The 27,814-nt window shown below is 34.4% G+C and overlaps 12 protein-coding genes across 12 annotated transcripts; 7 read left to right on the forward strand and 5 right to left on the reverse strand.

Moving 5' to 3' along the window:
- Window positions 1–7: 7 nt before the first annotated feature.
- On the forward strand, window positions 8–907 carry PHYBLDRAFT_148458 (hypothetical protein; the record flags this gene model as incomplete). The annotated part of the gene is made up of 1 exon (XM_018432091.1): window positions 8–907. A coding segment is annotated over one exon (900 nt), but the record flags the coding sequence as incomplete, so codon positions are not given.
- A 207-nt stretch (window positions 908–1,114) lies between these two features.
- Window positions 1,115–2,387, reverse strand: PHYBLDRAFT_171290 (hypothetical protein; the record flags this gene model as incomplete). The annotated part of the gene is made up of 4 exons (XM_018436560.1): window positions 1,115–1,267; window positions 1,342–1,509; window positions 1,574–1,879; window positions 1,938–2,387. 4 exons carry the CDS (start codon window positions 2,385–2,387, stop codon window positions 1,115–1,117), a joined length of 1,077 nt encoding a protein of 358 aa, XP_018288586.1.
- Window positions 2,388–5,929: 3,542 nt separating this feature from the next.
- PHYBLDRAFT_69623 (hypothetical protein) lies at window positions 5,930–7,234 on the reverse strand (the record flags this gene model as incomplete). Its single annotated transcript, XM_018442129.1, has 6 exons — window positions 5,930–6,225; window positions 6,291–6,401; window positions 6,482–6,592; window positions 6,673–6,783; window positions 6,864–6,947; window positions 7,072–7,234. The coding sequence occupies 6 exons, from the start codon at window positions 7,232–7,234 to the stop codon at window positions 5,930–5,932; spliced, it is 876 nt and encodes a 291-aa protein (XP_018288587.1).
- Window positions 7,235–8,013: 779 nt separating this feature from the next.
- Window positions 8,014–9,272, forward strand: PHYBLDRAFT_171292 (hypothetical protein; the record flags this gene model as incomplete). The annotated part of the gene is made up of 4 exons (XM_018436561.1): window positions 8,014–8,179; window positions 8,405–8,584; window positions 8,666–8,935; window positions 9,151–9,272. 4 exons carry the CDS (start codon window positions 8,014–8,016, stop codon window positions 9,270–9,272), a joined length of 738 nt encoding a protein of 245 aa, XP_018288588.1.
- Window positions 9,273–9,325: 53 nt separating this feature from the next.
- On the forward strand, window positions 9,326–10,825 carry PHYBLDRAFT_69621 (hypothetical protein; the record flags this gene model as incomplete). The annotated part of the gene is made up of 3 exons (XM_018442128.1): window positions 9,326–9,473; window positions 9,499–9,671; window positions 9,749–10,825. The coding sequence occupies 3 exons, from the start codon at window positions 9,326–9,328 to the stop codon at window positions 10,823–10,825; spliced, it is 1,398 nt and encodes a 465-aa protein (XP_018288589.1).
- A 1,616-nt stretch (window positions 10,826–12,441) lies between these two features.
- Window positions 12,442–13,698, forward strand: PHYBLDRAFT_69615 (hypothetical protein; the record flags this gene model as incomplete). Its single annotated transcript, XM_018442127.1, has 1 exon — window positions 12,442–13,698. The coding sequence occupies one exon, from the start codon at window positions 12,442–12,444 to the stop codon at window positions 13,696–13,698; it is 1,257 nt and encodes a 418-aa protein (XP_018288590.1).
- Window positions 13,699–13,838: 140 nt separating this feature from the next.
- Window positions 13,839–14,967, reverse strand: PHYBLDRAFT_171295 (hypothetical protein; the record flags this gene model as incomplete). Its single annotated transcript, XM_018436562.1, has 4 exons — window positions 13,839–14,000; window positions 14,068–14,253; window positions 14,325–14,630; window positions 14,689–14,967. The coding sequence occupies 4 exons, from the start codon at window positions 14,965–14,967 to the stop codon at window positions 13,839–13,841; spliced, it is 933 nt and encodes a 310-aa protein (XP_018288591.1).
- A 3,563-nt stretch (window positions 14,968–18,530) lies between these two features.
- Window positions 18,531–18,914, reverse strand: PHYBLDRAFT_171296 (hypothetical protein; the record flags this gene model as incomplete). Its single annotated transcript, XM_018436563.1, has 1 exon — window positions 18,531–18,914. The coding sequence occupies one exon, from the start codon at window positions 18,912–18,914 to the stop codon at window positions 18,531–18,533; it is 384 nt and encodes a 127-aa protein (XP_018288592.1).
- A 2,110-nt stretch (window positions 18,915–21,024) lies between these two features.
- On the forward strand, window positions 21,025–21,734 carry PHYBLDRAFT_171297 (hypothetical protein; the record flags this gene model as incomplete). Its single annotated transcript, XM_018436564.1, has 3 exons — window positions 21,025–21,452; window positions 21,475–21,546; window positions 21,611–21,734. The coding sequence occupies 3 exons, from the start codon at window positions 21,025–21,027 to the stop codon at window positions 21,732–21,734; spliced, it is 624 nt and encodes a 207-aa protein (XP_018288593.1).
- A 1,698-nt stretch (window positions 21,735–23,432) lies between these two features.
- On the forward strand, window positions 23,433–24,603 carry PHYBLDRAFT_171298 (hypothetical protein; the record flags this gene model as incomplete). The annotated part of the gene is made up of 4 exons (XM_018436565.1): window positions 23,433–23,726; window positions 23,765–24,070; window positions 24,166–24,351; window positions 24,442–24,603. 4 exons carry the CDS (start codon window positions 23,433–23,435, stop codon window positions 24,601–24,603), a joined length of 948 nt encoding a protein of 315 aa, XP_018288594.1.
- A 63-nt stretch (window positions 24,604–24,666) lies between these two features.
- On the forward strand, window positions 24,667–25,637 carry PHYBLDRAFT_159552 (hypothetical protein). The gene is made up of 4 exons (XM_018434008.1): window positions 24,667–24,859; window positions 25,068–25,226; window positions 25,318–25,470; window positions 25,541–25,637. The coding sequence occupies exons 1-2, from the start codon at window positions 24,784–24,786 to the stop codon at window positions 25,184–25,186; spliced, it is 195 nt and encodes a 64-aa protein (XP_018288595.1). The 5' UTR covers window positions 24,667–24,783; the 3' UTR covers window positions 25,187–25,226; window positions 25,318–25,470; window positions 25,541–25,637.
- A 450-nt stretch (window positions 25,638–26,087) lies between these two features.
- PHYBLDRAFT_102255 (hypothetical protein) lies at window positions 26,088–26,618 on the reverse strand (the record flags this gene model as incomplete). The annotated part of the gene is made up of 1 exon (XM_018427698.1): window positions 26,088–26,618. A coding segment is annotated over one exon (531 nt), but the record flags the coding sequence as incomplete, so codon positions are not given.
- Window positions 26,619–27,814: the final 1,196 nt, after the last annotated feature.

Genomic DNA, 27,814 nt, shown 5'->3' on the forward strand with positions numbered 1-27,814 from the left:
GCGAGAGACTGTACTGAACTTTGGCCCGGTTTATGGCTATTGGCTTTTTAGTTTCGAAAGATGCAATGGTATCTTGAAAAACTATGCGACAAATAGAAAAGACGGGTTTGAGGGAACCTATATGAAGAAGTATCTTGAAGAAGCATACCAGGGAGATCTTATTCGCCAAACTTTGCCAATAATTCGACCTGAGCATTCGGCGATCATCCTTGAGCTCACTGCATCCACTGCCAATTCCATAGCCACTTCCACTTCCACTGCCACCTCAATCCAATTCGATATCAATGCTTTTCTTGATTCTCCTGAGATCAACTTTGATATTGTCAAGGGAAACGAGCCTTTGCCCCCTTCCGCACTTCCTTTAGCTATAAAGGGGGAGATTTCCATGGATGAATCCGAGTATGAGCATTTGTTGGAATACTATTGCGAGACATACGATGATCAAACTCTTGTTCATTATTGCCAGGCTGGTCATTCCAATAATTTTGTTAACAATCGGATACAGAAGTTTGAATCAATCAATCTTCTTGGGCAAATATACAAGAGCAAAACGAAGAATCAGCGTGGGTCGTTCATGCAAGCCTTGTTTGAGACAAGTGATGGTAGAAGTACCAAGCCATACGCGGGCCAAATTCAGTACCTCTTTGTCAATACTGCTGTAAACTCGTTTGCTGGTCATGCGAGCCAGCATGTATTTGCATATGTACGATGGTACAAGGAAGTTTTACTTCAGCCCAGAGCAGGAGAAGGAGTTGAGGTGAATGAGGTGGGGTTCGAAGATGACAGCATGAACAGCATTCTCCCAGTGCATAGAATCTGCTATCCAGTCGCAGTAGGCGAGCACCTTGGTCTAGAAGGCGAAGTTCAGATGTGTGTAGTTTCTTTGCCACGAAAAATATATATTTAGATTCAAATACAAAAATAAAACACGTATAAAAAAGAAAAATTAATTAATACAGACTAATATATATAGCTGCACGTTTATTTTTTATTATTTCTATAAATTTTTGTTTGTACTTGGCATGCTATACATGCATCTGTATACATCATGCTAATCCGTAAACATAAACAAGTAGAAAAAAGACTCTAAAATAGTTGGCAAGAAAAAAATGATTTATTTTGAAAAGCACCAATCTGGTAAAGTGACTGCCAAATTCTCGGGAATGCTCACCTCTTTCTCATAAGGGATGCGCTTTTTCAAGCTTTCTGAATTTTTCTTCAAATGGATAACAGTAAGTTCATCAATAGTACTAATAAACGTCTGGAGCTGGTTTAAAGAATAAATAGTATTAATAAAGTATTATTATTTTCTTTAAAACATAAATAGATGTTTAACATTACCTCATCAGTTCTCCAGCTGGGACGATATGCCCGCACTTTGTTATCTCCATCCGACTCGCCATCAGACATCACGTCAATAGAAAGAATATTTCCGCAATCATATTGATTCATGCCCTCATGAATAGCCTCTGTGTATGTCTGGTACGTGATAATACAACGGTCAAGAAGCTACCAAAGAGTATTGTATTAAAACATTAAATCAATAGTAAATTAACTTTATTTTAAAACTTACGGTCTTCTTTCTGTTGCGTCTTCTTCCAGCTTTATTTCTAGCCATAATCTTCTCTGCTGAGGTCCAGAAGACTCGCACTTGATTTTGGTAGTGATTCTTTATTATATTCATAATGACACTCTTTGACACATTTGTGCAACATCTTTGAGGTCTCAGGTACTTGAAGAGAGCCAGTGCAAGTGTCTTGTTGTACTTGTTGCCATACGTGCCAGTCATTGACCATGCTAATCTATTATTATTCTCAGCAACTTTGAGCAGGTCTGTGCTAACAAAGTTCGGTTTCTTGATGTAACTATTGATAAGTTGCTATAAAAACAGTATTAGATATATTAATCAGTAATGTTATTATTATCAATTTACTTACAGAAATCAAGGGATAATGTTTCGCTCCAAGGTCAAGATCATCATCCATGGAAGAAAAAGAATCCGCTGGTACAGCAGAAGGCATCACGGAATTTTGGCTGGTCACTGCCTTTTTTATTTCAGCATTTTCAGTCATGAGCTGAAGGACCGAGTTCTTCAAAAATTCATTTGTCTTGTTGGACAAATCCAGGCCATTCTTCAAATGAGTTATTGCATCAGTCACTCCTTTTGCATTTTCTTGCAAGGATTGCATCGACACATTGTTGGCTGCCAACAAGGTAAGGACGTGATCCATTGGGGTCACAGCGACTTGAACTTCAGGGGCTGTGTCAACTGCTACTTCTGGAGTTGGTGTATCAATTGGAGCAACAACACCTGCAATTGTGCTATTAAGAACAGCATTCATGCGTAGGTTGGGTCGGCGGGGAGCAGTAGGAATACGCTTTGTCATTTTCTGTTAATAAAATAAATATTAATAATTTTCAACTAATATTATACAATTCACTACACTTGTTATATCATATTTAAAATTCACATACTAGTAAAGAGGATAAGCGGTGCAGATTAACTCTCTACCTTTCATTTGATATTTAAGCACATCTCCCAACCGCTTGATCCACATTTAGACAACTTCTTTTCTAACTCAATGAGGCACAAAGTAGTATTTCAAGATGACGGTGGTCATCTTCTTTTGGAGTATTACTTTTTACAGCCCGCATTTTGTCAGGGTCAAACTGGATTTTAAGACAAGTCTTTTTTTTTCCTTTTTTTTCTTTTAATAACATTTATTATTGATATTTTCTTTGTTTCTCTTTTGCTTATGTTTTTACAATTTCACTTATAATTTTTTCTTTCTTTTATAGCTCAATACCAAATATGTGTCTCTTTGTTTGGCTATACTCTGTCTGATATATCAAGGTAGGATATCATTATCTTACAGATCTTTGTTACTCATCATATTGTTTGTCTAGCCATTGCTACTCATTTCCATTGAGTCTCATCATCTCTTAATCGAACATGATGGTAAGTTTTTTTCTTAAAAAAAATTCAAATTATTCTTTCGTCGTACTCATAGATATATATTTATTTTTATTATGATTTATTAGTTATGTCTAATATTATGCACGAAGACGTATAATCAGTAATATTTGGTAAGTTAACTACAATATATTTAATAAATACGCCTTTACTACGCACAATATTAATAATTATTCATTTTTAGAATGTATCTCTATTCAAAGACTACTGGTATTGTCTTGATAATTCTGAAGAACATGTTTATATCAATTGTATGTCAGGTCTTCTCCGCCTTGTAAGTATTTATAAAGAAATTTCAATTTAAATCATTTACTAATTCTTCTTTTCTATTAATCATTTTTTAATAGCATTTCCGCTATTAAAGTATGTATTCCATGTCTACTCCCGGAAGGCTTTAAATTATATATAGCGAGCAAGAAGTATTAGCGATTATAATAGCTATAGTATCAAAACTGTCGCGAAATTAGGATTTTTATCTAGAAAAGATTTTCCTATCAAATAAAACAAAATTGAACAAAAAATGTATAACCCAATGTTTTTCCAAAAAATAAATAAATAAAAGTAAAATAAATAAACAAACCAAAGAGGCTTGTTTATAAAAATCTACCCATGCTTTGTTTCTCTTTTCCATTGTAAAAAAACCTAGTTTCATTGCTTTTGTGTGTATAAAAAACCAACTATCAGCATTTCTTTATATTGTAAAAAACCTACAATCATCTCTTTGATAGTTTTTAAAGCATTTCTGCAGCCAATAAAAAAACCTGGTAAAAATAATAATATGGGACGCTAGCTCTTTATAGACCTCAAAATATAACACATAAAGAGGTAGACTCGATAGGAGTAAAGCGTAACTACAATATTTATTCAGTTTCCATAGTTTGCGGACTGACAATCGTTCTACATTGGGTTTTCGTGTACCCGTTGTTATGATGATACGCATCAGCACCATAGATGATATCGTACAATTGCTCAAAATGATATATCACAAAAATTGTGATGATATCGGCTCAATCATCTACATTTTTGGTACATTTGATCCAGATGAAATTACCCTATTTTTCCAGTGTGGTGAGTTGATAAGAAAACGATTGGAGCCAAAGAGTTTGATGTCATGGAAAGAATCGCAGAGACAATGTTTCTTCCAAGGTAGTATACAAAGCTGACATTGAAGATTGGAAAAGGCTTTCCTTACATGAAAGCCAATGACTGAAAATTCTGGGTACTGGTGTATTCTCCTGTTCTGCTGCATGGTGTTCTACCATTCGAAATGTACAACAACTGAATGAATTTTGTCCATGCATGCTGCTATCTTATCAAACTAAGAATCACATTTGATGAAGTGAACAGCACCCACAACTATTTTGAATCTTTTTGCAAAAAGGCTACCAAACTCTACACTCTCACCACTGGAAAAATAGGGTAATTTCATCTATGGTATAGAATACTATTATTTGTGGAGTGGTAGCCTAAATTTCCATCATTTTTGTCTTTTTTATTTTTGATGACAATGATAATGCTCGGTCTGTTTTATTGGATAAAAAAACGAGTTTACTCTTTTTTGTAAAAAATGTCTGTGAGATTTCTTTTTGGGACTTGTAGCCATATCGCAGAGTCAATAGTTGTAGGAAACTTAAACCAAATGATATCTTTTGAGTGAGATAATAAAGCTTTTTATTGTTGTAATATTTATTTATAAGTACGATGAGATTAATGATCATAATATTACTATAAATATTTTTGTTGTATATGCTCTACAGCCAATAAAATGTACATGACGACATGTTTTAACAAAAGTGTGTATTATTGTATTTTAGAATGAGGCAATCAATTACTGTTTAGAGAACTGCCCATTTTAACAACCGGAATAAACTATGTCATTTTGGAAGCTGGTATAATTTGGAATGATATATATTAAATTGTGTTCCTGAACAATTTCCCATTCTTGCCAATTCTAAAGATTTAGAAAATAAAACATATACACACAATATGTCAAACAAAAATATCAATTCAGAATGCAAATGCTCTAAATGCTCTTCCAATAGCATGGGATTTGTTTTGGTGTCTACCCAAACACTCAGAAGACATGTCCAACAAGATATTGTGAAACAATATCAGTTGGGATCTTGTAAGTTCAAATTTAAGAAAATTATTACTGAGATAATTATGATTAAATATTTATTTTCATATAATACGAGGTAGACTGGCGTCCCCAGCGGGACTGCATTGAGAAGAAATAACCATACCATGAAAAGAAAGAAAAAACTGTTTGTCTGAGTTTATTTGAATTTTGTTATTATAAAGGTTTGTTGTAATAATAAATATAAAATAATAGTAAGAAATATATCTTAAAGCCATATTTTTTTTGGGGGTTTGTCTTTTGATATTTTCAAAAAGGAAAGAAATTATTATACTTTGTCATATACACAATTAGTATTGACAATTTTTAAAAAAATATTAAAATATTTAAAAAAAAGTAAAAAAAACACAAAGATAAAGATAAGTATACGCAGAAATAACGTAAATACAAAAAATACAAAAATAAAAATAAAGCATATAGAAAAGGATTGCCATATTTGGATAAAGACATAGGACAGAAAGCATATGATATGGAACAGATTAGTTAATTTCTAGAAAGTACTTCATTATAAACAACATTGTTTATATAGACATTGTTGCTTGCTTTGGTAGAAATACTGTCCATATCAACTATGATTTTTACTGAGTTTGGAGTTCGGACCTGAGAGAGAGCAACATATTACTGCCCATAACCAAAGACATGGTTGGGAAGGTACAGACCAACTTTGTCAAGGATCTGGCCTTGGAACTTGTTGATAGTCATGGCAAAGGCAAGGCGAACTGGAAATTGACATCACTTGAACTCAATGGACATAGTCGATCCAGTTGGGTTCAGCTTAATTCTGGGGATAAGCACTACCTTTCCAGCACTTGATCCAGTTACAATGGTAGCCTTGATGACATATCTGCCAAAGTCATTGCATATAAGACGGGTATCATTGCAGAGGTGGTAGTATGCCAGGCTATGTTGTGAGTGGTAGTTAACTGGCCGGGGACAAAATTGCGGTCCCTTTGGTTATTAGGACACTGCAAACTGTTACTCTGTTGGTGACCAATTCCATTACAGCTGGAACAGTGGGGAATAACAGTGGTAGTGGCAGTGGCGATGGTGGTAGTCAAATCCAAGACTCTCTCAACATCAGAAACTTGCAAAGCCTCAAAAGCGTCAGTTAGATCTATAATAAAAATATTAAAAAATAATTAATAATTGTGGCAATTTATATATAATTTTAAGAATTACCTCTGTCGCTCTCTGCAGTATATTGTTCTGTGAAGGAGAGGTCAATTGACAACAGTTGTGTGGGCACAACAAAATCCCAGACAGCTTCAACTCTTGGTCTTGAAGCAGCAGCTAAATAGAAAAATAAATAGAGTAGAAAAAATGATCAGAATTTTTGCTGAATATTAATCAATTATACTATATTTATTTACCTCGACTACTCTCTGCAGGATATTGGGCAGCACGGGAGAGAGCTATGATTTCTGCTATGGTGAGCACCACACGACTCTGGACAGCTTCAACTCTTGGTTTCGAAGCAGCAGCTAAATGCAGAAATATATAGAGTAGAAAAAATGATTAGAATTTTTGCTGAATATTAATCAATTACACTATATTTATTTACCTGAATCACTCTCTGCAGGATATTTGGCAGCACGGGAGAGAGCAATTTTTTCTGCTATGGTGAGCATCACATGACTCTGGACTGCTTCAGCTCTTGGTTTCGAAGCAGCAGCTAAATGCAGAAATATATAGAGTAGAAAAAATGATTAGAATTTTTGCTGAATATTAATCAATTATACTTTACTTATTTACCTCGACTACCCTCTGCAGAATATTGGGCAGCACAGGAGAGAGCATTGATTTCTGCCACAGTAAGTACCACAGAATTCTGAACAGCTTCAACCCTTGGTCTCGAATCACCAGTTAAATAAACATATAAATGCAGATGAAAGCAAATAAGTTAGAAACTATGCAAGTCGATCTGATGGATTAAAGTAATCTGTTTTAATGTTATCTCTACTACTCTCTGCTTGATATTCTTCTTGGGCAGAGAGATTATCACTGGTTCTCTTTTGGGGAATCAAGAGAGTTTTGTGTCTTGGACTCAAAGAGTAAGAAAAATTTGATCCCCTGCTGTGACCCAATTGTTTACATGAAGCACAAATAGGTCCAGCAGAAGTCATATTGATGTTTGATAAATTGTAATTGGTTTTGTAATTAAGTTAAATTCAAGTGTAAATGGAGATAGAAAAATAGTAAAGAATATATGTAAGATTATTATTTTTTTGAAAGACATGAACTTTACAGGGACCCTATATATACTCTTTTTCAAAATAATGATTGTACCAATAATGACAGACTTGTCATAATTTAAAATAAATTTGAATCATATGTAAATTAACAATGCACTGAATTAACATGATAATTAGCACTGGAAAAACTGCCCTGATTAACAATGTGGCCAGGTTAGTAAACACATGTGTAGAAATAGTGATTTTTTCCACTCAGTGTGTTTTTTGAAGTTCAGGTCAAAGATGTAGTTTTAGTTGGTTTCATTGGCTAACAGAATTTTAGAATATCAATCTGGTACGGAAGGCTAAATTCACATACAGAGACCTATCATAATTCTCATTCTACCACCCCTTTTTTTTTATTCCTACTATTTTCTGGATTTACTCTCGCAATAATCTATTTATAAACTCATAGTAGAAAAATATATGTCTTTTACACACAACAGGCATTCTTGAAAACATTTGAATAAAGACTATGAATTGATAATATCATAATTGTCATGTGTCTTTCTATGTTTAATAATATAGAAAAGAACTTGTTAGAAGAATTTAATTAAACGACCATAAAATATAATGCTTTTTTTTTACTATAAAGTTGGTGTAAATAAAGTATATTTTACGCTTGTTCCTCTTTTTATTTTCAATAAATCACATCAAACAAAACACATAAAATGCCTTCTATCTCTCACCGCCGTAATGTTGTCTGCCGTTGTGCTCAATGTAGCAGAAATTCACAGGGATACTCATTGGTGACAAGCAGAACCGCTGAGCGCCATATTAGAAAAGATGAGCTTGAGAGAATCGAGAGACTGGATATGGCTGAAAGATTGGCAAATAGTATGTTATATTCAGGGTTTATTTTTCGATTACTGAGTAATAACTTCTTTATTTTTTAATTTTAATGAAACACAGCTGTGCAAGAAGGACAAATGATGGACGTTGATACCCAATATAAGAAAAGAAAAGAAAAAAAATATTTGAAAACCAGTAGAGACAATAAGCTAAACTAATCTATATTTGTATATATCCCGACCTGTCAATCTGAATCCATCGAAAAAATAGACGATCAGGCCGACTCACCTGATTCGAATGCCGCCACGATGGCTGACAATGTCTCGGTAGACGATGAGATCAGCGAGGTCAATGGCAATGACTCTGACATTGAAAGAGACATGAACTCTGACTCTGGCAGTGGTGAAGAAGAAGGTGTCGAGACAGACGTTGAAGAGTTTGTTAATGAAGGTCAGTCATAAATGATTTTGTTTTCTTAAAAACAGACCTAAACAAAATTTGTTCTAATTTATATTTGTTAATTTTAAATAGACCCATTTGATGCTCCTAACATGCCTGAAAACCCTGTCCATTGGTTCATTGCTACCTTTGCCGTTCTTTTTATCTCGTGTTATGTTGTTAACAAAGGTGCCGCCATATTGATTGAATTTATCAATCAGTTACTCAAGATCTACGGCGAAGATTTCCAATTACCAACAAGTCTTATTGGCCTGCAAAGAATGACTGGTTTTTCCAATTACGCCAATGGTATCAAGAAGTCTGTTGTATGTGAAGACTGCCACAAGGTTTATGAACAAGATGGTATCTCCTTATTTTATCCTACGGAGAGTTTGAATTAGTATTTAATTTAGTTATGTGGCTTTCTAACTTTAATGACAGACAGTGGCTTTTGCATCCCACACATGGCATTTTTTTTTCAACAAATAATCACTTCCCTCTTTCTTAAAAACAAACTTCAATTATGTCTAACAACAATATAAACAACACTATTTATGATATTTCCACCATTCAACAAGTCTTGATCAACTTGCCTTTGGAAGGAATCAAAATTCTTCCTTTGAATTCGACAATATTAGTAAAAGCTAGTGAATGGGAAAAGTGTCTGGAGCGAATCAATGTCTTATGCTCAACAAAATAGAATAAAAAGCATAAATATTCTGGAAAAGGTTTAGTTTTTGGAGAGACTAAAAAATGCCACCGTGCTGGCCAATATATAACAAACTGCCAATTACGTCTTGCCCAGAAAGATATGAAGGAATGCTCTTGTACAGCTGCCTTAAAAATCATACAGCATCTCGACAACCCCAATGTTGTTACATTTTGCCAAACAAGGGCATATGTAAACCATGTTCTTGGAGACTGAGACGAAGTCAGAACTCTTCCTTTGCCTTCTGAAGCCATAAAAATTATTGAAGATCAGTTGAAAAGTGGCAGCAGCTGTAGAAGTACAAGAATTTCAGTTCTTAGACAGATTGATAGTTGGAGAGTTGGTGTTAGAAAGCCTAATTATGAAGAAATTTACAACAGAATGAGAAAGGTCTGTCAATGAATATAACAGAGCTTTCGTATTAAATTAATATTTGTATATCAAATAAATACTTATATATAAAATAGATGACTACTTTGTTATATATGTTTGCTTCTGATGAAAATGCATCTATTTCCATCTGGTTAAATGTAAAGCTAGCAGAACAAAACTATTGCATTTTTGAAATCAATCTTTCTGTTTATAATGACAGTAAAAAACAATTTGCCTTTGGATTTCAATCACCAATGCAAGTTTCAATCATGAGAATCTCGCAATCTTTTTGTCTTGATGCCACTCATTCCATTTCGTCCAGAAGCGACAAAGTATTATATACTTTGGTCACTCGCCATTCTCAAACAGGAAAGGGATTCCCTGTTGTATACATGGTGACAAACAACCAGACAGCCATACCCATCAAACTTTGGCTTGACCACCTTTGCATCAAGAGCAGCTTCATACCAATGAATATCACCATTGACTGTAGCATTATGGAGGTTAATGCAATCAAAGAAGCATTACCTCATGCTACAATTCACTACTGTGATTTTCATGTTCTTTGCACTTGGCAGCACAACCTTGACAGCAAGATTAAACTTAATGCCTCTTATATATCAAAACAACTTGGGAATTATAAGACTGCACTGAAGAACTACCTGAGACACATTCTCATCAAGTCCAACAAAGACGTGTTCCTAAGAGCAATTGAAGATTTTAAACTGATGGTTCAGGATCAACCTCAGTTTTTGAAATATTTTGAGAAGAAATGGACTGAGAACGAAAAATTGTTGCGAAGATGGGGGCGCCTGTACATTAGCCAACAACATCAGAGATATGTGACAAACAACTATGTAAAGTCATGGCACAATCAACTCAAGACAATCTACTTTGGTCGTGCACGCATCAGAAGATTGGATCGACTGGTTTTTATCTTGACAAATGATGTGGAGTTCTATTTTGAACAAGAGGTTGAGCGTATTCACTTCAACAATGGTAAGATGGGTCCCATTGATAATGAGTTAGCAAGAAATTCTTTTGTTGCTTCAAAAATCCAAAATGACATGCTCCCTTCCATGATTCTCAACCCTTTGGGTAAGACTGGTAACAGCATAGATGATTATAATGTTGAGTGGCAAATAAGATCTTTTGTAACAGAAGATAAGTAGTATAACATCAATATATCAAATGACTTGATACAAAGCTGCACCTGCCCGAACTTTCGGACCTGCCAGATCCCATGCAAGCATTCACATTTGTTGAAGCATTACTGTGGGGCAAAATTCAGCTTCATCGAGCAACGGGAGATAGCAGGAGTGGTATTGAACCGACAAGATGCTGTAAATGCAAACGAGAACGAAGTTGAGGAAGAAGTAGAGGAGGAATTAGAGAGTGGAGGTACTGCTGAAGATAGAGGTATATATGTCTTTGACAAAATTGCAGCTTATTCTGCAACGATGCATCACGGCTTTGAAGATCTTCAAACTTTGAAGACAATTCCTGGCTTAGATCAAACAAAGGCAGATCTTATAAAAAGAGCACTCGCAGATGCTGTGAGGTTGATGGATGAATATAGAGGTGAGGACCCTTCATATTTTAGAAACTTGAATACTCAGAGATAATAATAAAAATAATAAATATATATCATTAAAAGATCTTAAAAGTACAAGAAAAAATATTTCTGATTGATATAAACAAATACAATTCTAATTGAATTTACCAAAAGTAAAACCTGTCACTACCTCAACGGATTTTCAAAATTCAAACTCTCTGTAGGATAAAATAAGGAGATACACAAGATGTGCCTCTCCCTACTCATTGCGACTTCAAAAAGCATGGTTCTCGATCAGCATGCAATTGTGAATTGATGAAGGTTTCATCTTCTGGTGCCATGGTAGCCAAGCGATCATACATCTACAACTCTATCCAGAGATCATTACAAGTTTTCTTTCTTCGTTCTGGGTTTGAGCAAAAAATCAGACAATGGAACAAAGAGCTTAAGGTCGTAGATACACTATGCGACGTCTATGATGGTGCTATGTGGAAGGAGCTAAAGGACCAAAGTGGCGTATCGTTTGTGGATGAACCTCGTTCATTGATGCTAACAATGAACATCACCTGGTTCCAGCCGTTTGATGGCGTTACATATTCAACTGGAGCTATCTACCTTGCGATAAATAACTTGCCTCGTGAGGAAAGATTTAAGCCTGAAAATGTCATCCTTGTTGGTTTGATGCCTGGTCCTAAGGAGCCAAAGACCGAAGAGATCAACCACTATTTAAAGCCAATAGTCGATGAATTGCTGCAGTTGTTTACGGGGATAACCAGCCCGACCTTTGAGTGCCCAGCCAGTGTTAATGTACGTGCCGCGTTACATATGGTTGCCTGTGACATCCCCGCCACCAGGAAGACCAGTGGATTCACCGCCCACAACAGTACTTGTGCATGCCCCAGATGTGTGAGGCAGTTTACCAGGTTACCAAGCACCAATCAGGTCGACTTCAGTGGGTTCGACTATTCGACGTGGAAAATCCGTAGCGGTCTGGAAAACAGGTTGCATGCTGAGGAGTGAAAGAGTGCCAGTACGCCCTCAGAAAGGCATCAGTTGGAAATCGAAAATGGTGTTCGATGGTCGCAGCTGCATTGCCTTGGATACTTTGATCTAGTACGTGGAATGATCATCGATCCCATGCATAATTTATTCCTGGGGACACCAAAGAGAATGATGGAGCGGTGGATAAAAGAAGGACTGATAGACGATAGAAAGCTAGCTATGATGCAAACAATGGCAGAGACAATGGTGGTGCCAATGGATTACGTGGTGTTGAAATCGAAGATTGGAAAGGGCTTTCCATACATGAAAGCTGATGAATGGAAGTCCTGGGTGCTAGTGTATTCGCCTATCTTGTTGAAGGCCGTCCTGCCAATTGAAATGTTCAGAAATTGGATCAGTTTTGTTGATGCCTGCCGCCAATTAGTAAAGCCAAGCATCACGTTCTCTGACATTGACGACGGCCATAAATTTCTTCAAGAATTCTGTACTGAGTGCCAGCGTATTTACACTCCAACTATTCTCACCTGTAACATGCATTTACATCTCCATCTTTGCGAGACCATCCGTGATTTTGGACCAGTATATGGATATTGGCTCTTCGGGTTTGAGCAATATAATGGTCTGCTAAAGAACGTGAATACGAACAGAAAAGATTCCTTTGAGGTTACATACATGAATAGTTTCGTCCAAGATACATTCAAAGGTGATTTCGTTCATGCTGCTCTCACATGCCCAAGCCAAGTACCGTTTCTTCCTCTTCTCGCCAAGCTTACTGCCACAGCTCAACCCTCCACTTCAAAAAATACAATAACTTTTCCCCAGCACCCGTTCAGACTATCAGCCTTCATCCAAGCATACTCAAACCCTTCTCTTCCAGTCCTCGGCAATGAACCTCTTCCTCCATCCGCATTTCCTCTCCTTATCGAACCCCCATCAGCAATGAGTGATGTTGACTATCCTCATTTGCTTGATTACTATAAAGTCGCATACTGCATGCCAAATCTTGAAGGTTACCAGCATCCCTCCTCTCCATTCTCCTTTGTCGACAACCAAATCATAAAGTTGAAATCAATCAATTTGCTTGGTCAGGTTTACAAAGGCTGCAAATATGCTTCTGGTCGCGGCTCATTTGTTCAATCTCTGTTCCTTGGAAGTCAAGGCAATAATCGGTTGGCATACACTGGCCAAATTCAGTATCTGATCTTGCACTCTTTCACTCCATCAGTAGACAACACAGAGCTCCAAACACGTGTCGTTTATCAAGATAAACACGTGTTTGCGTTTGTTAAGTGGTTCCAGATTGAGCATGACCGTTCAAGAGAGTTGGAAAGTGTTGACATCTGCAGTGCAGATTTTATTGCGTGTGATTTTGAATGCATCTTGCCAGTACATCGAATATCATCAGTTGTTGCAACATGTGATTATAAAACCAACACAAATAATAAGAAAATACTTGTCAACGCTTTACCACACAAACAATACAATTAATATTTAATACATTTCTTTTTTAATAAAAAATTTCAATACATAAGCTAATGTAGTCTTATTATATATGTTGCGAACAATACATATGTGTTAAGAAATTTTGATAGTAAAAGAAAAAAAAAACGACAAAAAATGAGTTTTATTTATGACCCATATTTAAGAGCCCATTGAGGTAGAGCAGGATCTAAATCAATTGGGACTGTTGATTCCACTGTTCTACCATAAACTCTCTTAAGCAGTTGGCGGGAATTTGCACCCAATTGCTTAACAACAAACGAGTCAACCTCCGTAATGAATTTGTTAAGCTAAGTAACAAACATATATTAACATTCAGTCTGGCATCATTCAAAAAAGAAAACTGTTAGGTTTTACCTCGTCACTTCTCCAACTTGGGCGAGCAACACGAATCTCATTTCTTGGCTGAGAGGGGGACATATTATCGTCTGATTCGCCTTCAGACATGACCGACTTTTGGATCAGTCCAGAGCAGTTTCGACCCATCTTGAGATCAATGTCAGCCTTGTAAGCATCATAAGCAAGGCGACGGCGAGTGTAGTTCTAAAGGAAAAAGACAATACAATTAATATTCTAATTGTTATTATTTAGCATAAATTGAAAATATAGTTTACATCAGTTTCACGGCCAGATCTTCTTGAATTAGTATTCAAGGCTCGTCTTGTTTCCGGAAGTTCCCTTTGCTGGCGACGTCTACTACAGAAGTTTGTATATATACACTTGCGAAGGTCGCGTGTCCTCATATCAGTGCCAGCAAACTTCTTTTCCAAGTAATACAAGAGTTGTTTGACTAACTCTCTATTTGGAGAGCGATCAAAACGAACATCAACTGCCCACTTTGGTTTTATGGCGTTCGCTTGGATTTCTGCCTGGTCTCTTGATTTTAGCTTTGGGTTCCACATATAATCATGAATGTATCCCTATTATATTTTAATTAGCAACAAGATTGGCAAGTGTCTTTTGTATCTTAATACTTACAAATACAGCGTTAGTATCACTTGATTCAGTGATGGGAAGGGCAGCAGAAGTGGATGCAACACTAGTGGGCACATGCGCAGATGCTGGGAGGGCAGACAAGGCATCAATGCCATTAATGGCGGTTGTGTTACCGGTGATTACTACACCGATTCTTGTATCCATCAATGTGATCTTATCCTTCATGGCCTTCATCTCTTCTTTCATCGCATTCAAAGCTTGTAGCAACTGGACATCAGTGCTAGCAAGAGAAGGAGCGAGTCTGCAGTTGGGGGTAGGCATTATCTGTAATACATTATAATATTTTCAATTGTTAATATTAGTTCTTTTTCTTTTTTATTCTCTTTTGTAAGAGACAATCCATCTATTTTGTTATGTAAATTACAATAAATTCGCAACGTAGATTTGTTGAGATGATATAATCAAGAGTGAGTGACATTGAATTGCAAGTAGAAATATTAAGTATTTATAGGCGGTAGTGATGCTTCAGGAACACTTCAAAGACAACTTCTTGAAACACTGAGATGCAAATCGGCCTTGATATATTTTTTGGCCTCAATTGATCACCTCTTTTCAGTTTTTTTTTGCTATCGTTTATTGGATAAGCTTTTCGGTATTTTGTTTCAAATGTGGAAAAAAAATTTACGTCTTTTTCTTTCTTCTTTTCTGCCCCTTTCCTCTTTTCCAACGTTTGTCATTATTATATTAGTGGCTTTTTTTTGGTAACATACTTCTTTATTAAATACTTTTTTATAAACAATAAAAATTAATACATTCTTTTATTATCATAATAGATACTCGTTTGCTCTCATTTAAATGCATTCATTTCACAATCGCTGTCCAGATTAACAAAGGTCAATATTATATTTTGCGAAATTGACATCTATAAAAATCCTTCTGACTTGTTTTTTTTTATTACAGACTTGATCATCAAGAATAACTGCTACAAATGAATTTGGTTAAAAACATCAAGGTAGTATATATATATATATATATTATTTTGACATGTATCTTACTAAAATGAAGTCTTATTATAGATGAACACTGTTGATTCTGTCTTTGATTTCCCTTACATTATACAGCTGGAAATGACATTACATGGTAAGGATCACCACTTTATTTTTTATTTTAGTTATATTAATATTATAATGTGTTAACATAAAATATTATTATTTTTCACTAGAGTTCTATCAAGTGTTTACAAAGACAATCTATCTCTGTTAATATATATTCTTGCTACTGGTATGTAAATTATTTATTATTTTATTCGATTCACAAAAATTAATGTTTTTCGTTGTTTTTATAGGGAAAGATATCATAAGGAACGCCATGGATTATCAATATCGACATCTATTTTTTGCTCGCTCTTTTCCAATATTTACAATATAAGTATAAAAGTGTACACAAAATGTAAAAGCATACTACATTAAATGTAGTACCCAGCACACATAGCTAATAATTTTTCTATGCTTCTTAAAGACTGTTGTATTTCAACAAACAGTCTGCTTTCTTTTTATATTTTCAGGTATTTCTTTTCTGTAGATAATTATTCTATTCAAACAGTATCAAGCAGACCAGTAGAAGCAATAACGGATATCCAATAAATCAATACTATAAGATTGTTATAGTTCTAGAAACATTCTGTTCTTTCGAAATAAATACTATTATAAACTTTTACCAATAAAACAATTTCTGAAATTAAAATAAAAACGATTGAACTATACTATGGTTCAGAATCCAAAGAATTGCTCAAGTATTGAATTTAATTGGATATAAAAGATAACGAAGAGGTGTAATGTTGAACTATACTACTGTGTCAAGATCGAAAATAAATATATTATCCACCTTTAAAGCTCCATATAAAACATATAAAAATAAAACCTTGGTTTCAAAAAACTCTTTTCAATATCCCAAGTCAGATCAACACACCAAAAGTGCTAAAGAACTATATCCCCGTCATTTTTATTTGACCCCACACATGTGTATAGCTGGTCATGGCACATGGTGCTAAGACGAACTTGTTACATGGTGATATGTATCTGGACTCAATGTTAAACCTTGTCTTGACACCTGAGTAACTACGCCTTTACACATACGTATGTCAGATCATTTTTCCAGTGTAGAATAAATTCAAGAGAATATCTTCAAGTAATATTGAATAATAGAGTAAAATCCATGTGTCAAGGCGCAGTAAGATGACTTCTTCAAGTAATAGTAGCTAAATTAGGTAAAGTATAGCTGTAAAAGTTCATTAAAATGACTTGTTAAAGTAATAAAAGTAAGGTGACAAAAGGAACAGTCAGTTGTCAAAGTAGTGTAGGTTAACCTTTTAGAATTAACATGTGTATCAGATTACAAATGCTGCTGAAAGTGCACGTTTCAATATAGCTTCTTGAAGTAACAGTATATATAAATTCTTGAATATCCAATTGTCAATGCAAAATCGTATGTTTTATTTTACTTTATCAGTTATTATTATAACATATAGTATATAATATTAATGATCTTTGCTTTTAAATTAAAAAGTAGTAATAGCCAACACTTTTTTCTTTTTTTGTTGTTAATTAATACAAATCCAGGTATCAGGGCGCAGCACAATTGTAACATACAAAGGAATCATTATTTTTATTTTATTTTTATTTTTATTTATTATTTATATTGAATAGCTTTTGGTAATAGCTAAAATGATATATACATATATTCACTTTATTCTTTAGATCGATATATTTTTATTACAATTACTATACAATTAAAAATGATCTGATTTTTATTTATTTATATATAATTTATAAGTATAATAATAATAATAATAGTTGGTAGTAATAAGAAAAAAATATATAATTTTTAAAGATGTTCAAAGCAAACAGTGACTTAATAGTAAAGATATTTTGTTATATGGACATGATTTATATTACAATAGAGATTTATCAATAATTGAGATATTGAATGCAATTGAAAGATGATTAGATTCCATATAACTCACGTGCAGAGTACCTCTCTTTCGTTTTAACGGTTTGATGTAAGTCATATGATTTATAACTTCCTTTCTTTCTCACACCCACTGAGGTTTCTCTTAAATATGGAAATTTCTTGTCAAAACCAAATTTTCTATTGGCTTAGAGTATGAATTGAGATTAAACATAAAAAGCTTCATATTTGGGGGAGCAAAATACTGGTTTTATCCATTCAATTGGCGCCCATTTCCATCTAATTAGCGTCCGTTTCCATCTAATTAGAACCCATTGACATCTGATTGGCTTCCATAGAAATTGAATTTGCGTCCATTGCCAACTGAATTTGCTCCCATTGCCATCTGAATTTGCTCCCCCCCTTTTACTATTGGCGGAAGGGTACATGGCACTCAATTTTTTTATCCTTGCGCCTTACAATTTTTTTTATATAACCGTAGTATTTTTTTTTGTAAACGTCGTACTTTTTTTTGTAAACGTCGTACTTTTTTTTTGTAAACGTCGTATTTTTTTTTGTAAACGTCGAATTTTTTTTATATAACCGTAGTATTTTTTTTGTAAACGTTGTATTTTTTTATATAACCGTAGTATTTTTTTTTGTAAACGTCGTATTTTTTTTTGTAAACGTCGTATTTTTTTTATATAACTGCCATATTTTTTTATATAAGTGCCAAACGCCTAATGTAATAGCACTTCAATATATGTAGATCTTTCTACAAAGATACGTCATAGAAAATATCTATAGAGAGAACTAACAGAATATGTAAACTTTTCTCCAGATTACTTTATTAAAGTTAAATACCTTACTGCAGTTATAAGATAATAAAGCAAGTATCTCATTATAATAATTATGTTAAAATTGAAAATGCAATGATATTATTTGTATTCTTTCTTTATTGCAGAGTAAGTTTCAAATAAAAGATTCATTTTTTCGTCACTTGTAGCCTCCTTGTTGTTTTTAATGAAAAAAACAACTGGAGACTTTCTCCACTTCAAAATATAGCCACCAGCAGTTGTTTGTTTCATATTTACTATCTTGCTGGCTTTTTTGATAGTTAATCCCCTTATGAAGTAGAGGTAAAGAAGCTTTTTTATATCTTTATCCGTAGGCTTTTGATATTGCCCTCTACTTTTTTTGGGGGTTTCGTCTGTTGTTGACGGGGCAGAACTTTTTGGATCTTCTGGCATTTCAGGCTCTTCAAGCTCTTCCATGATTTTTTCAAAGGCACTGTTATATTCTTCAAGTTTTTCGTGTAACATTGTAGGGTTTTCTGATAATAAAAGGTGAAAAAATAAAGAAATAGGAAGATATGTTAAAGTGACATATTTTATATAAATATAGTTATATCTAGCACATAGCAGTTATAATTAAATAGTAATTACTTAAGATGCAAGATAAAAATCAGAACACAAGTTGAAGCAGCAAGAATAGATGTAAAGAAGATTGAGTTGTTGTTAAATAGTATTAGTCATTATATTTTCAGCTTTTTATATCAAAAAATAATATTCCAAGGTCCACTAAATAAAGTAGTACAAATTGAACTCAAGGAGATAAAAAATAAATAGGACAATATATTACCCGCAGCCATAAATTTATTATAAACATTCTTTTTTAAAAGAGATATCATAATTCTCTCTCTTTCCATTTGGTGTTTATATACCAAAACTGTTTATTTCTCTTCTTAAATAAGCAATGAATCTTATTATCATGCTCACTTCAACAACTAAATATTACTCTGACAATGAAAACACTGCCTAAAGCTCTACACCTCATGGATTTTTTTTATTATTTCCTGATCACATTATGTTTCTGTATGTAAATAAAGCCTATACCTCGGAGTCATTGATATTAATCTCTAAATAATCTATAGTATTTTGAACAAAAGCTATAAATCTGAAAAGAAAACGTGACGATTCAACCCTCCACCTACAAAGAAACTACAAGATCAAACATCTACCTGTACGATAGGAACCAGTCTACACATATTCATAATGCTTTTAAGTGCATTTCACCGACTATACTTTTTCGAAATCCAACAGTAGAATTCACTCTACCAACCACACAAAAACTTGCCAATTTTTATCTAAAATATCCAGTAATCTGATTGACTACCACAGCAATTGTATTTCTTATGAACCTGGTCCTACACAAGCATCTAATACCATTACAAAAAAGAATCCAAAAATGCTATATTTATTCAGCACCTGCTCCAACCATTTTACAATGTCAGAATCCTGATCTTCTTAATATCAAACTCAACAACTCTTTGTAATCTGCACTCGAAACAAGTAAATGTCCAACAATCTGTTAAACAACTGAAAGCGGTTCAAGAATTATACTTTGCTCACAATACTACCCGATCTCAATTTTGGAAACCCTCATGATACAAAATACCAAAAAAAAACCAAATATTACACACACAAAAACAGTAACAAAAAATAGCACAAGCTCATGACAAAAAAAAGAAATAAAAAAAGAGATGAAAAAAAAAAGAGATGAAAAAATAAAAAAAAATAAAAAAAAAGAAATAAAAAAAAATAAAAAAAAAAGAAATAAAAAAAAAAAATAAAAAAAAATAAAAAAAGAAATAAAAAAAAAGAAAAAAAAAGAAATAAAAAAAAAAGAAATAAAAAAAAAGGAAATAAAAAAAAAGAAATAAAAAAAAAGAAATAAAAAAAATAGAAATAAAAAAAAGAAAAAAAAAAGAAATAAAAAAAAGAAAAATGTAATAGCAATTTTAAAAATAATTCTCCAAATAGTATAACTAGCATTTTTATTCATAAATTTTTATAATATACATAACCATTTTTTCGCAAATAATTTCTGAAAAACTGAAAAACTGAAAGTCTCAATAACTGAAAAAATGAAAGTCTCAATAACTGAAAAACTGAAAACCTTAATAACTGAAAATAAAATAGTATCTAACCGCAGAAATTTCTGAAAAACTGAAAATCTCAATAACTGAATTTCGAGCTTTTCCTTGGCTCTATACAAAAAAAAACTTTCTTTTTTTTATTTTTTTTTATTTTTTTATTTTTTTTTGGTTGGGCAAACCCATGAGGAGAAATCCCACCCCTTCCTTCGAGACAGAGGACAGGACACCATAAAGGCTCTGGTAGCACTGTAAATCGGCTAATAAAATAAATGTTCTTAAAAGTGTGAAGAAGCTTAATATGTAAACATTCATTATTCTTCAACATGTTCTTTATCCAAATATATTAAGACAACAGGACAAGACTATACCTTGATAGAAACGTTTAAGTTATTAAAATATATATTTTTTTGGTATATATACCCCAGTGTCTTAATAAAAGTTTCTCAGTTATCTTTCTTCCTCGATTTTAACACCCTTTTTATTTTCAAAAAAAAATGCCTACTTCCAACAACTCCCTCGAATTTGTTATGGACAAGCACTGTAAAATGGTCAGTCACAGCGGTTCTGCAGACCAAACCCAGTTTTCTGGAATTGCTTTCGACCCCTTGTGCGATTTCAACCAAGAGATTGTCGACGAAATGCATGGAGAAGTTGTACTCCGATCTGTGACAGATGTCTTTGTCAACCATGCCGATATGGAATGGACCCATACCTCGGCCGGAAACCCAGCAGTCACAAACCTCCTCAGTCTCAAAAGTTTCCTGCCAACCGAAGTCAACGAGGCCACAACCAAGACAATTGTTGCACAGAAGCCAAAGACGAATCTGTTGGAGAAGGTCGATCCTGATTCTGTTCCCACTGCAGAAAGCATACACTGGAAAAATAACAATAAATACACACCGGGAAATTCAGGCATACTATTGTGAATATTCCGCATTTTACAGTGGGGTTTTGCCTATTTCCACTGGTACCAAAGCTGATCTGGTTACATGTGCACAGACCTGCTATCTACAAGTGTAAAGTTCGATAGCACTAGTGAAGTTGGGGTCAATAGTAATTTTATATCTTTGTATATAATAGAGTACCAAGAAAACTTTATTTCAAACTTTGTTTTTTTGCTGTAATACAATCTGTTTCCATGTTAAAGGTTAATAATCAGGGACTACGTCGCATGTGTATTGTTGAACTATCCCTGGGTGAATAGTTAGAACCATGGACATTTTATTGCTTATAAGCCAATCATTAACACTCTTTATTATGAGGTCATAGATTATCTGCTCCCCCAATTACTTGATATTCAATTATTATTGGTTTGAATTATAGTTTATTTTTGTATTTATTAGAAAAAATAGAATGATTCTAGGTTGATAGTATTGGAATAATATTATATGCCTCGGGCCGTCTTCACCGGTATCCTTCATATGACTCAAATCAAGCAGTGCTTTATATATAATGTTTGTAAACCCTCATATTCAGTAGTTATCTTTGGCACAGACACTATTTAACATAATAGAAGAGAAGTTAGATGTGTATTTAAATATTTACATGTTGTGAGTGATATATTAATTTGAGGATACATACAATATAATGACTGAAGAAGATAAAAATAAAACTTTGAGAGTTCGAGGCATGGCGTCAAGTATAATTTCTTTAACAATGAAAATAATATAGAGAAGTTAGTTTGAGTGAATTGGGTGACAGAATATGTAATGAACATACTCAAAGAAAGTCAATTTATTTGTAGACCTAGATAGTACTTGTCAAGAGTTGATATAACCTTTAGTAAAAAACATATATTAATATACAGTATAAATAATACTATCATACATATTAAGAGAATAAAAGAAGAAGTCTTACCATGTCAATGATGGCGCCAAGAGATAGAGGTTCTTGATTCATTGCGTGTTTGGCAGATGAACATTCATCTGTAATAAAAATTATATTCTGTCAGATAAATATTAAAAGTAAATAAAAAATAAAATATTACCGTGTTGATGGTCTTGTTTAATTGTAGGGAATATTTTTGGCGATATTGTCTATAAAAAAGAAGGAGAAAAGTCAGAATAATTTTATATGATGATGACATGAAGTATAGTTACTAACCTGGACTAATCCGGATGGCCATTGTAAAGAGAATACATCAGAAGGAAAAAACACGCTAGTATCTATGACAACTGAAATAATAACTATTATTTAGTTACATTTGAAGAAAAGAATTGCTTTAAAAAAAAAGAAGATATGTTACCAAAAAAGTTTGCGAATATAGTAAAACACTAAGAGAGTATATATGTATCTATGACAACAGAATGTGTTAATCTTGTTGTTGTCTGTACAGAAGTATTTTTAAGAAGAATGTATCTTACCAGTAAAATTGACAGTTATAACAAAAATCAGAAAGAGAAAGAAAAGAAAAGAAAATGGTCGATAAGGAAAAATATGGAAAAATATGGAAAAATAAAAAAAATAAGTAAATAAAATACAAAAAAAACAAAATAGGCAATTAAAAAAAATGAAACTCAAAAAAAATATCCAAAAAGCATAATAGATATAATGGTGTAGTATCTAAAAGCAATCTTTGTATCAATTTACACAGTGTGTGTACAAGAAGTTACTTTAGATATATTCTTTTAACCAAGATCAATCAAGACTAGACATCCTTTTTTTTGGAAATATAAATATACGTTTTTGCTACAATCTTACTCACCCTTGCTCACGCACTCTTACAATTATTCTTACTTATACTCACACTTTCTCTCTCTATCTTCCCATCTTTTTCTGTCTTTTATTTTGGTATGTTTGATAATAAATATAATTGTAGTGTATAATAGAAATTTATTCAAAGAATATAAAAGCATTAACAGTTAATACATATTTGAACTTATATTTTTTAAATTAATAGAATATGTCTAACCAAAATGAAAGCTATCCCACTCGACGCACTCCTGCTGAGAGAGAGATGACAAACTCTCTTGCCATCTTGCGTCGTGACATGACCACTGTCATGAAAGACGTTGCTGATATCAAAGCAAAAACTTCGAACACTCCTGTGTCTGCTGTTTTGCAGAGTCAGCCGATGGCTTTAGTGCATGCTGTTGCTCCTGTGAGCATGGAAATGAATGTAGCTGGTTCTCCCACCATGGCTTCTGATGCAAAATCAGTCAACAAAACAAAAGCCTATGTATGTATCATACATATAGTAAGTTATATCTTTAATAACTTACCAAGATTCAATAGAGACTTCTTCGGGAGCATTTGTGGGACCCTAAGTTCAAGTCAAAACATTTGGCTGAAATTCAAGCCAACAATGGCAAGCCAAGGTGGAACACGGCTGTCAACTTCAACCAGTCGCCAAACACTGAGCTGACAGAAAACCTCGTTGCCTACTTGGAAAGAAATTTCGTAGGAGCAGGACTGAGAAAAAGTGATGTTCGTGACTTTGTCTACACGAACTTCACTAGCAGAAAGCGTGCAGCTAATAAGTCTCAGGCTAAAAAGAAGTCAGACAATGCTCGCAACAGAAGGAGTAGCCGCGAAAAGGAGGTAAGTTATACTTTATTTATTTATTATTTGAATAATTCTTATCTAAGTCATTAATTTAAAGCAAAAAAAGAAAACTAATTTAATATTTTCAACAGCACTTGAAACGTCGCAAAACAGCGTACCAGTCTAACAAGACTGCTATTGATGACGAGATGAAAAGAGATTGCTCTGGTCTCATTATAGAAGAGGCTATGTCTGTTGGTGAGTCAGACGATGGCACTTCGCCTCATGTTTCTTATAGTGGGCTTCGTCTTCGTCGTCCAGGTTGGAGAAGTGATGAGGTACTTAGTTTTTTGAAAGTTGAAATATTTAATTTAGTTAATATATTATATTGTATTATACTGAATAAAATATTAATGTCTTTAATATAGTACAACCACTTCATCACACTTGTTGACAACAAAGTGGTAGCTGATTTAGGCTTAAATAGCCATCAATTGCTGTCACGTGCTTTTGGCGAAACCGTTGAAGGACCAGTCCCTGATGCAATTGCGTCACAGTTTCCTCAGTGGGCTCTTAGAAACGGGCCCTAAATAAAGTTTATATTTTTTGTTCTTTTTTTCTTCATTCATAACGTCCTATACTTTAAATAACCAAAAAAATGCATAAAGAGGCATTACTTGTTCTTTGTTTTTATTTAATTATTCTCATAAAAAATCATAGTGCATAATTATTCATAAAGGCTTCAGGCATAGTATTTTTTCGGCATAGGAATGACCAGCATTCTTTCTTCGTTCATATCAGTTACATCTACAGCAGTTGCGACCTCTAAGTGTATGCGATGTACAGGCAAGATGCTGTAATAATTATCAGCAGAGAATTCTGGCAAGCAGATTGCAATACCTTCATCTCTGTGTTCATTGTCATTTGTCGAATTATACCATCGGATGTATGCAAAAACATGCTGGTCTTGATGTAATGTTGATGCTCGGTGGTTTGGATGAGGAGGCAGAGTAAATGAATGTATAAAAAGATACTGAATTTGTCCGGTATATAGGCTTGAAGTTCGGCCATTGCTGCTACGGAAGAAAGCTTGAACGAGTGACCCGCGCTTACCAGAACTGTTATTCCCAATATATGTTTGGCCAAGGAGATCAATTGATTTCAATTTTGTGATTCGGTTATTTACAAAATATTGTGACAATCTGGCATCGTGGTAAGAAATGAGATTGGGCATGGCATAGGCGATTTTATAATAATCTAACAATTGAGGATAATCAATATCACTCATTGTTGATTCTTTTAAGGACTGTAAAGGAAAGGTGGATGGGGGGAGTGGTTCATTGCCTTTGATAGGTGCTGCTCGACTTAAGGATGAGTCTACAAATTGTTGCAGTCGGAAAGGTTGTTGGTTGGTTGGAGCATAAGTGGCATAGGTCGTTATAGGTGCGGTCGTAGAGGTAAGTTTTTCGAAAAGAGGAAGGAATGGAATGAGGCTTGGACATGATAACGTATTTCGTACGTAATCAGCTTTGTATGCGTCTGCAGTGAATTTTGTCATATAGGTTGTTTCAAACCCGTCTTTTCTGTTTGTCTTGTTATTCTTTAACAAACCATTGTATCTCTCAAAACCAAAGAGCCAATAGCCATACACGGGTCCAAAATCACGAATTGTGTCATGAAGATGGAGGTGCAGGTGCATGTTGCAGGTGAGGACTTTTGGTTCATATGTATCTTCACAAGATTGACAGAATTCTTGTAGATATCTGTGTGCTTGGTCTATTTCGATGAAACTGATTGACGGCTTTACAAGTATACGGCATGCTTTTACATAGTGCATCCAGCCATTGAACATATTGGACGGAAGAACTGGTTTTAGAAGCACGGGAGAGTACACCAATACCCAAGACTTCCACTCATCTGCTTTCATGTGGGAAAAGCCCTTTCCTATCTTCGTTTTCAGCTTGGTATAGTCGCTGGGCAATATCATCGTTGCTGCAACTGTCTGCATTGCAAGCAGATCATTGTTTTTCATTTTTTTGATTTTTGTCCATGTTTCAATCATTCTCTTTGGTGTTCCCAGAAAAAGATTATGCATGGGATCAATGATCGTTCCACGTACTAGATCAAAGTATCCATGGCAATACAACTGTGACCATCGAACACCATATTCGACCTCCAGCTGCTGCCTTTCTGAGCGTGTACTCGCACTATTCCACTCCTCAGCATGCACACGGTTTGCTCTATCACTTCGATGGCGCCACTGGTCACAATCAAATCCACGGAAATCGACAGAAGAAGTGCCTGGCAGATGATAAAATTGATTGTTGCATTTGTAACAGGCGCATGTGCTGTTGTGCGCGGTGAACCCACTAGTCTTTCTGGCAGCAGGTATATCGCATGCAACCATCAATAAGGCTGCACGAACTGTTGCACCGTCTGTTTGCTGGTAGGTGGGTATCTGTATTCCAAGATAGAGCTGTATCATTTCGTCGACTAATGGCTTGAGATAATGATTGATCTCTTCTGATTTTGGCTCTTTTGGTCCGGGCATGAGGCTAACAAGGATTGTATTTTCTGCTTTAAACCGCTCACTTCTAGGCAGGTTGTTAATCACCAGGTAGATAGCACCGCAGGAATAGCTAGTACCATCGAAAGGCTGGAACCAGTCGATGTTTAATGTCAGCATCAATGAACGAGGATGCTCAACAAAAATTTCATTGTTATTGTCCTTCAAATCAGTCCAGGCTTCACCATCGTAAACATCACACAATGTATCAGTGATCTTGAATTCTTGGTTCCAATGCATGATCTTTTGCTCGAAATCAGGACGGAGGAAAAGAATTTTAAGAGCATGTGTGAGAGACTGATATACATAAGACTTCTTTGCGACCAAACCACCAGACAATGATTGGACCATTAATTTGCAATTACAGGCGGTATGTGCACCAAGCTTTACGAAATCACAATTCAAAGGAGCAGGTACACTTTCCTCATACACCTTGTGGCAATCCTGACAAACGACAAATCTCTTAATCCCTTTTGTCATGGCTGAGAATCCTGTCATGCTTTGGAGACCAGAAAGACTCATGGGCAATTGGAAATCCTGCTCGTAAATCGACAAGAGCTTGTTGATGAATTCGATCAAGACAACAGCGCCCTTATTGACCACATAGCGGGAAGCAAACATTACCACAAAAGTAGCAATGAACCTGTGTACCGGATTTTCAGGCATATTTGGGGTGGCAAAAGGATCTATTGTAAAAAAAAACAAAAAAAATTAACACCCCCCCTTTTTTCAGATTTTTCTTTTTTGGTTCTTTTCCTTGAATTTTTTTTGGGTCTTTTTTTATTACTGGTTTTATCCATTCAATTGGCGCCCATTTCCATCTAATTAGCATCCGTTTCCATCTAATTAGAACCCATTGACATCTGATTGGCTTCCATAGAAATTGAATTTGCGTCCATTGCCAACTGAATTTGCTCCCATTGCCATCTGAATTTGCTCCCCCCCTTTTACTATTGGCGGAAGGGTACATGGCACTCAATTTTTTATCCTTACGCCTTACAATTTTTTTTATATAACCGTAGTATTTTTTTTTGTAAACGTCGTACTTTTTTTTTGTAAACGTCGTATTTTTTTTTGTAAACGTAGTATTTTTTTTTGTAAACGTCGTACTTTTTTTTTGTAAACGTCGTATTTTTTTTTGTAAACGTCGTATTTTTTTTTGTAAACGTCGAATTTTTTTTATATAACCGTAGTATTTTTTTTTGTAAACGTCGTATTTTTTTGGCATAAAACAT

Source organism: Phycomyces blakesleeanus (genome assembly GCF_001638985.1).
Source record: "Phycomyces blakesleeanus NRRL 1555(-) unplaced genomic scaffold PHYBLscaffold_18, whole genome shotgun sequence".
NCBI classification, from domain to species: domain Eukaryota; kingdom Fungi; phylum Mucoromycota; class Mucoromycetes; order Mucorales; family Phycomycetaceae; genus Phycomyces; species Phycomyces blakesleeanus.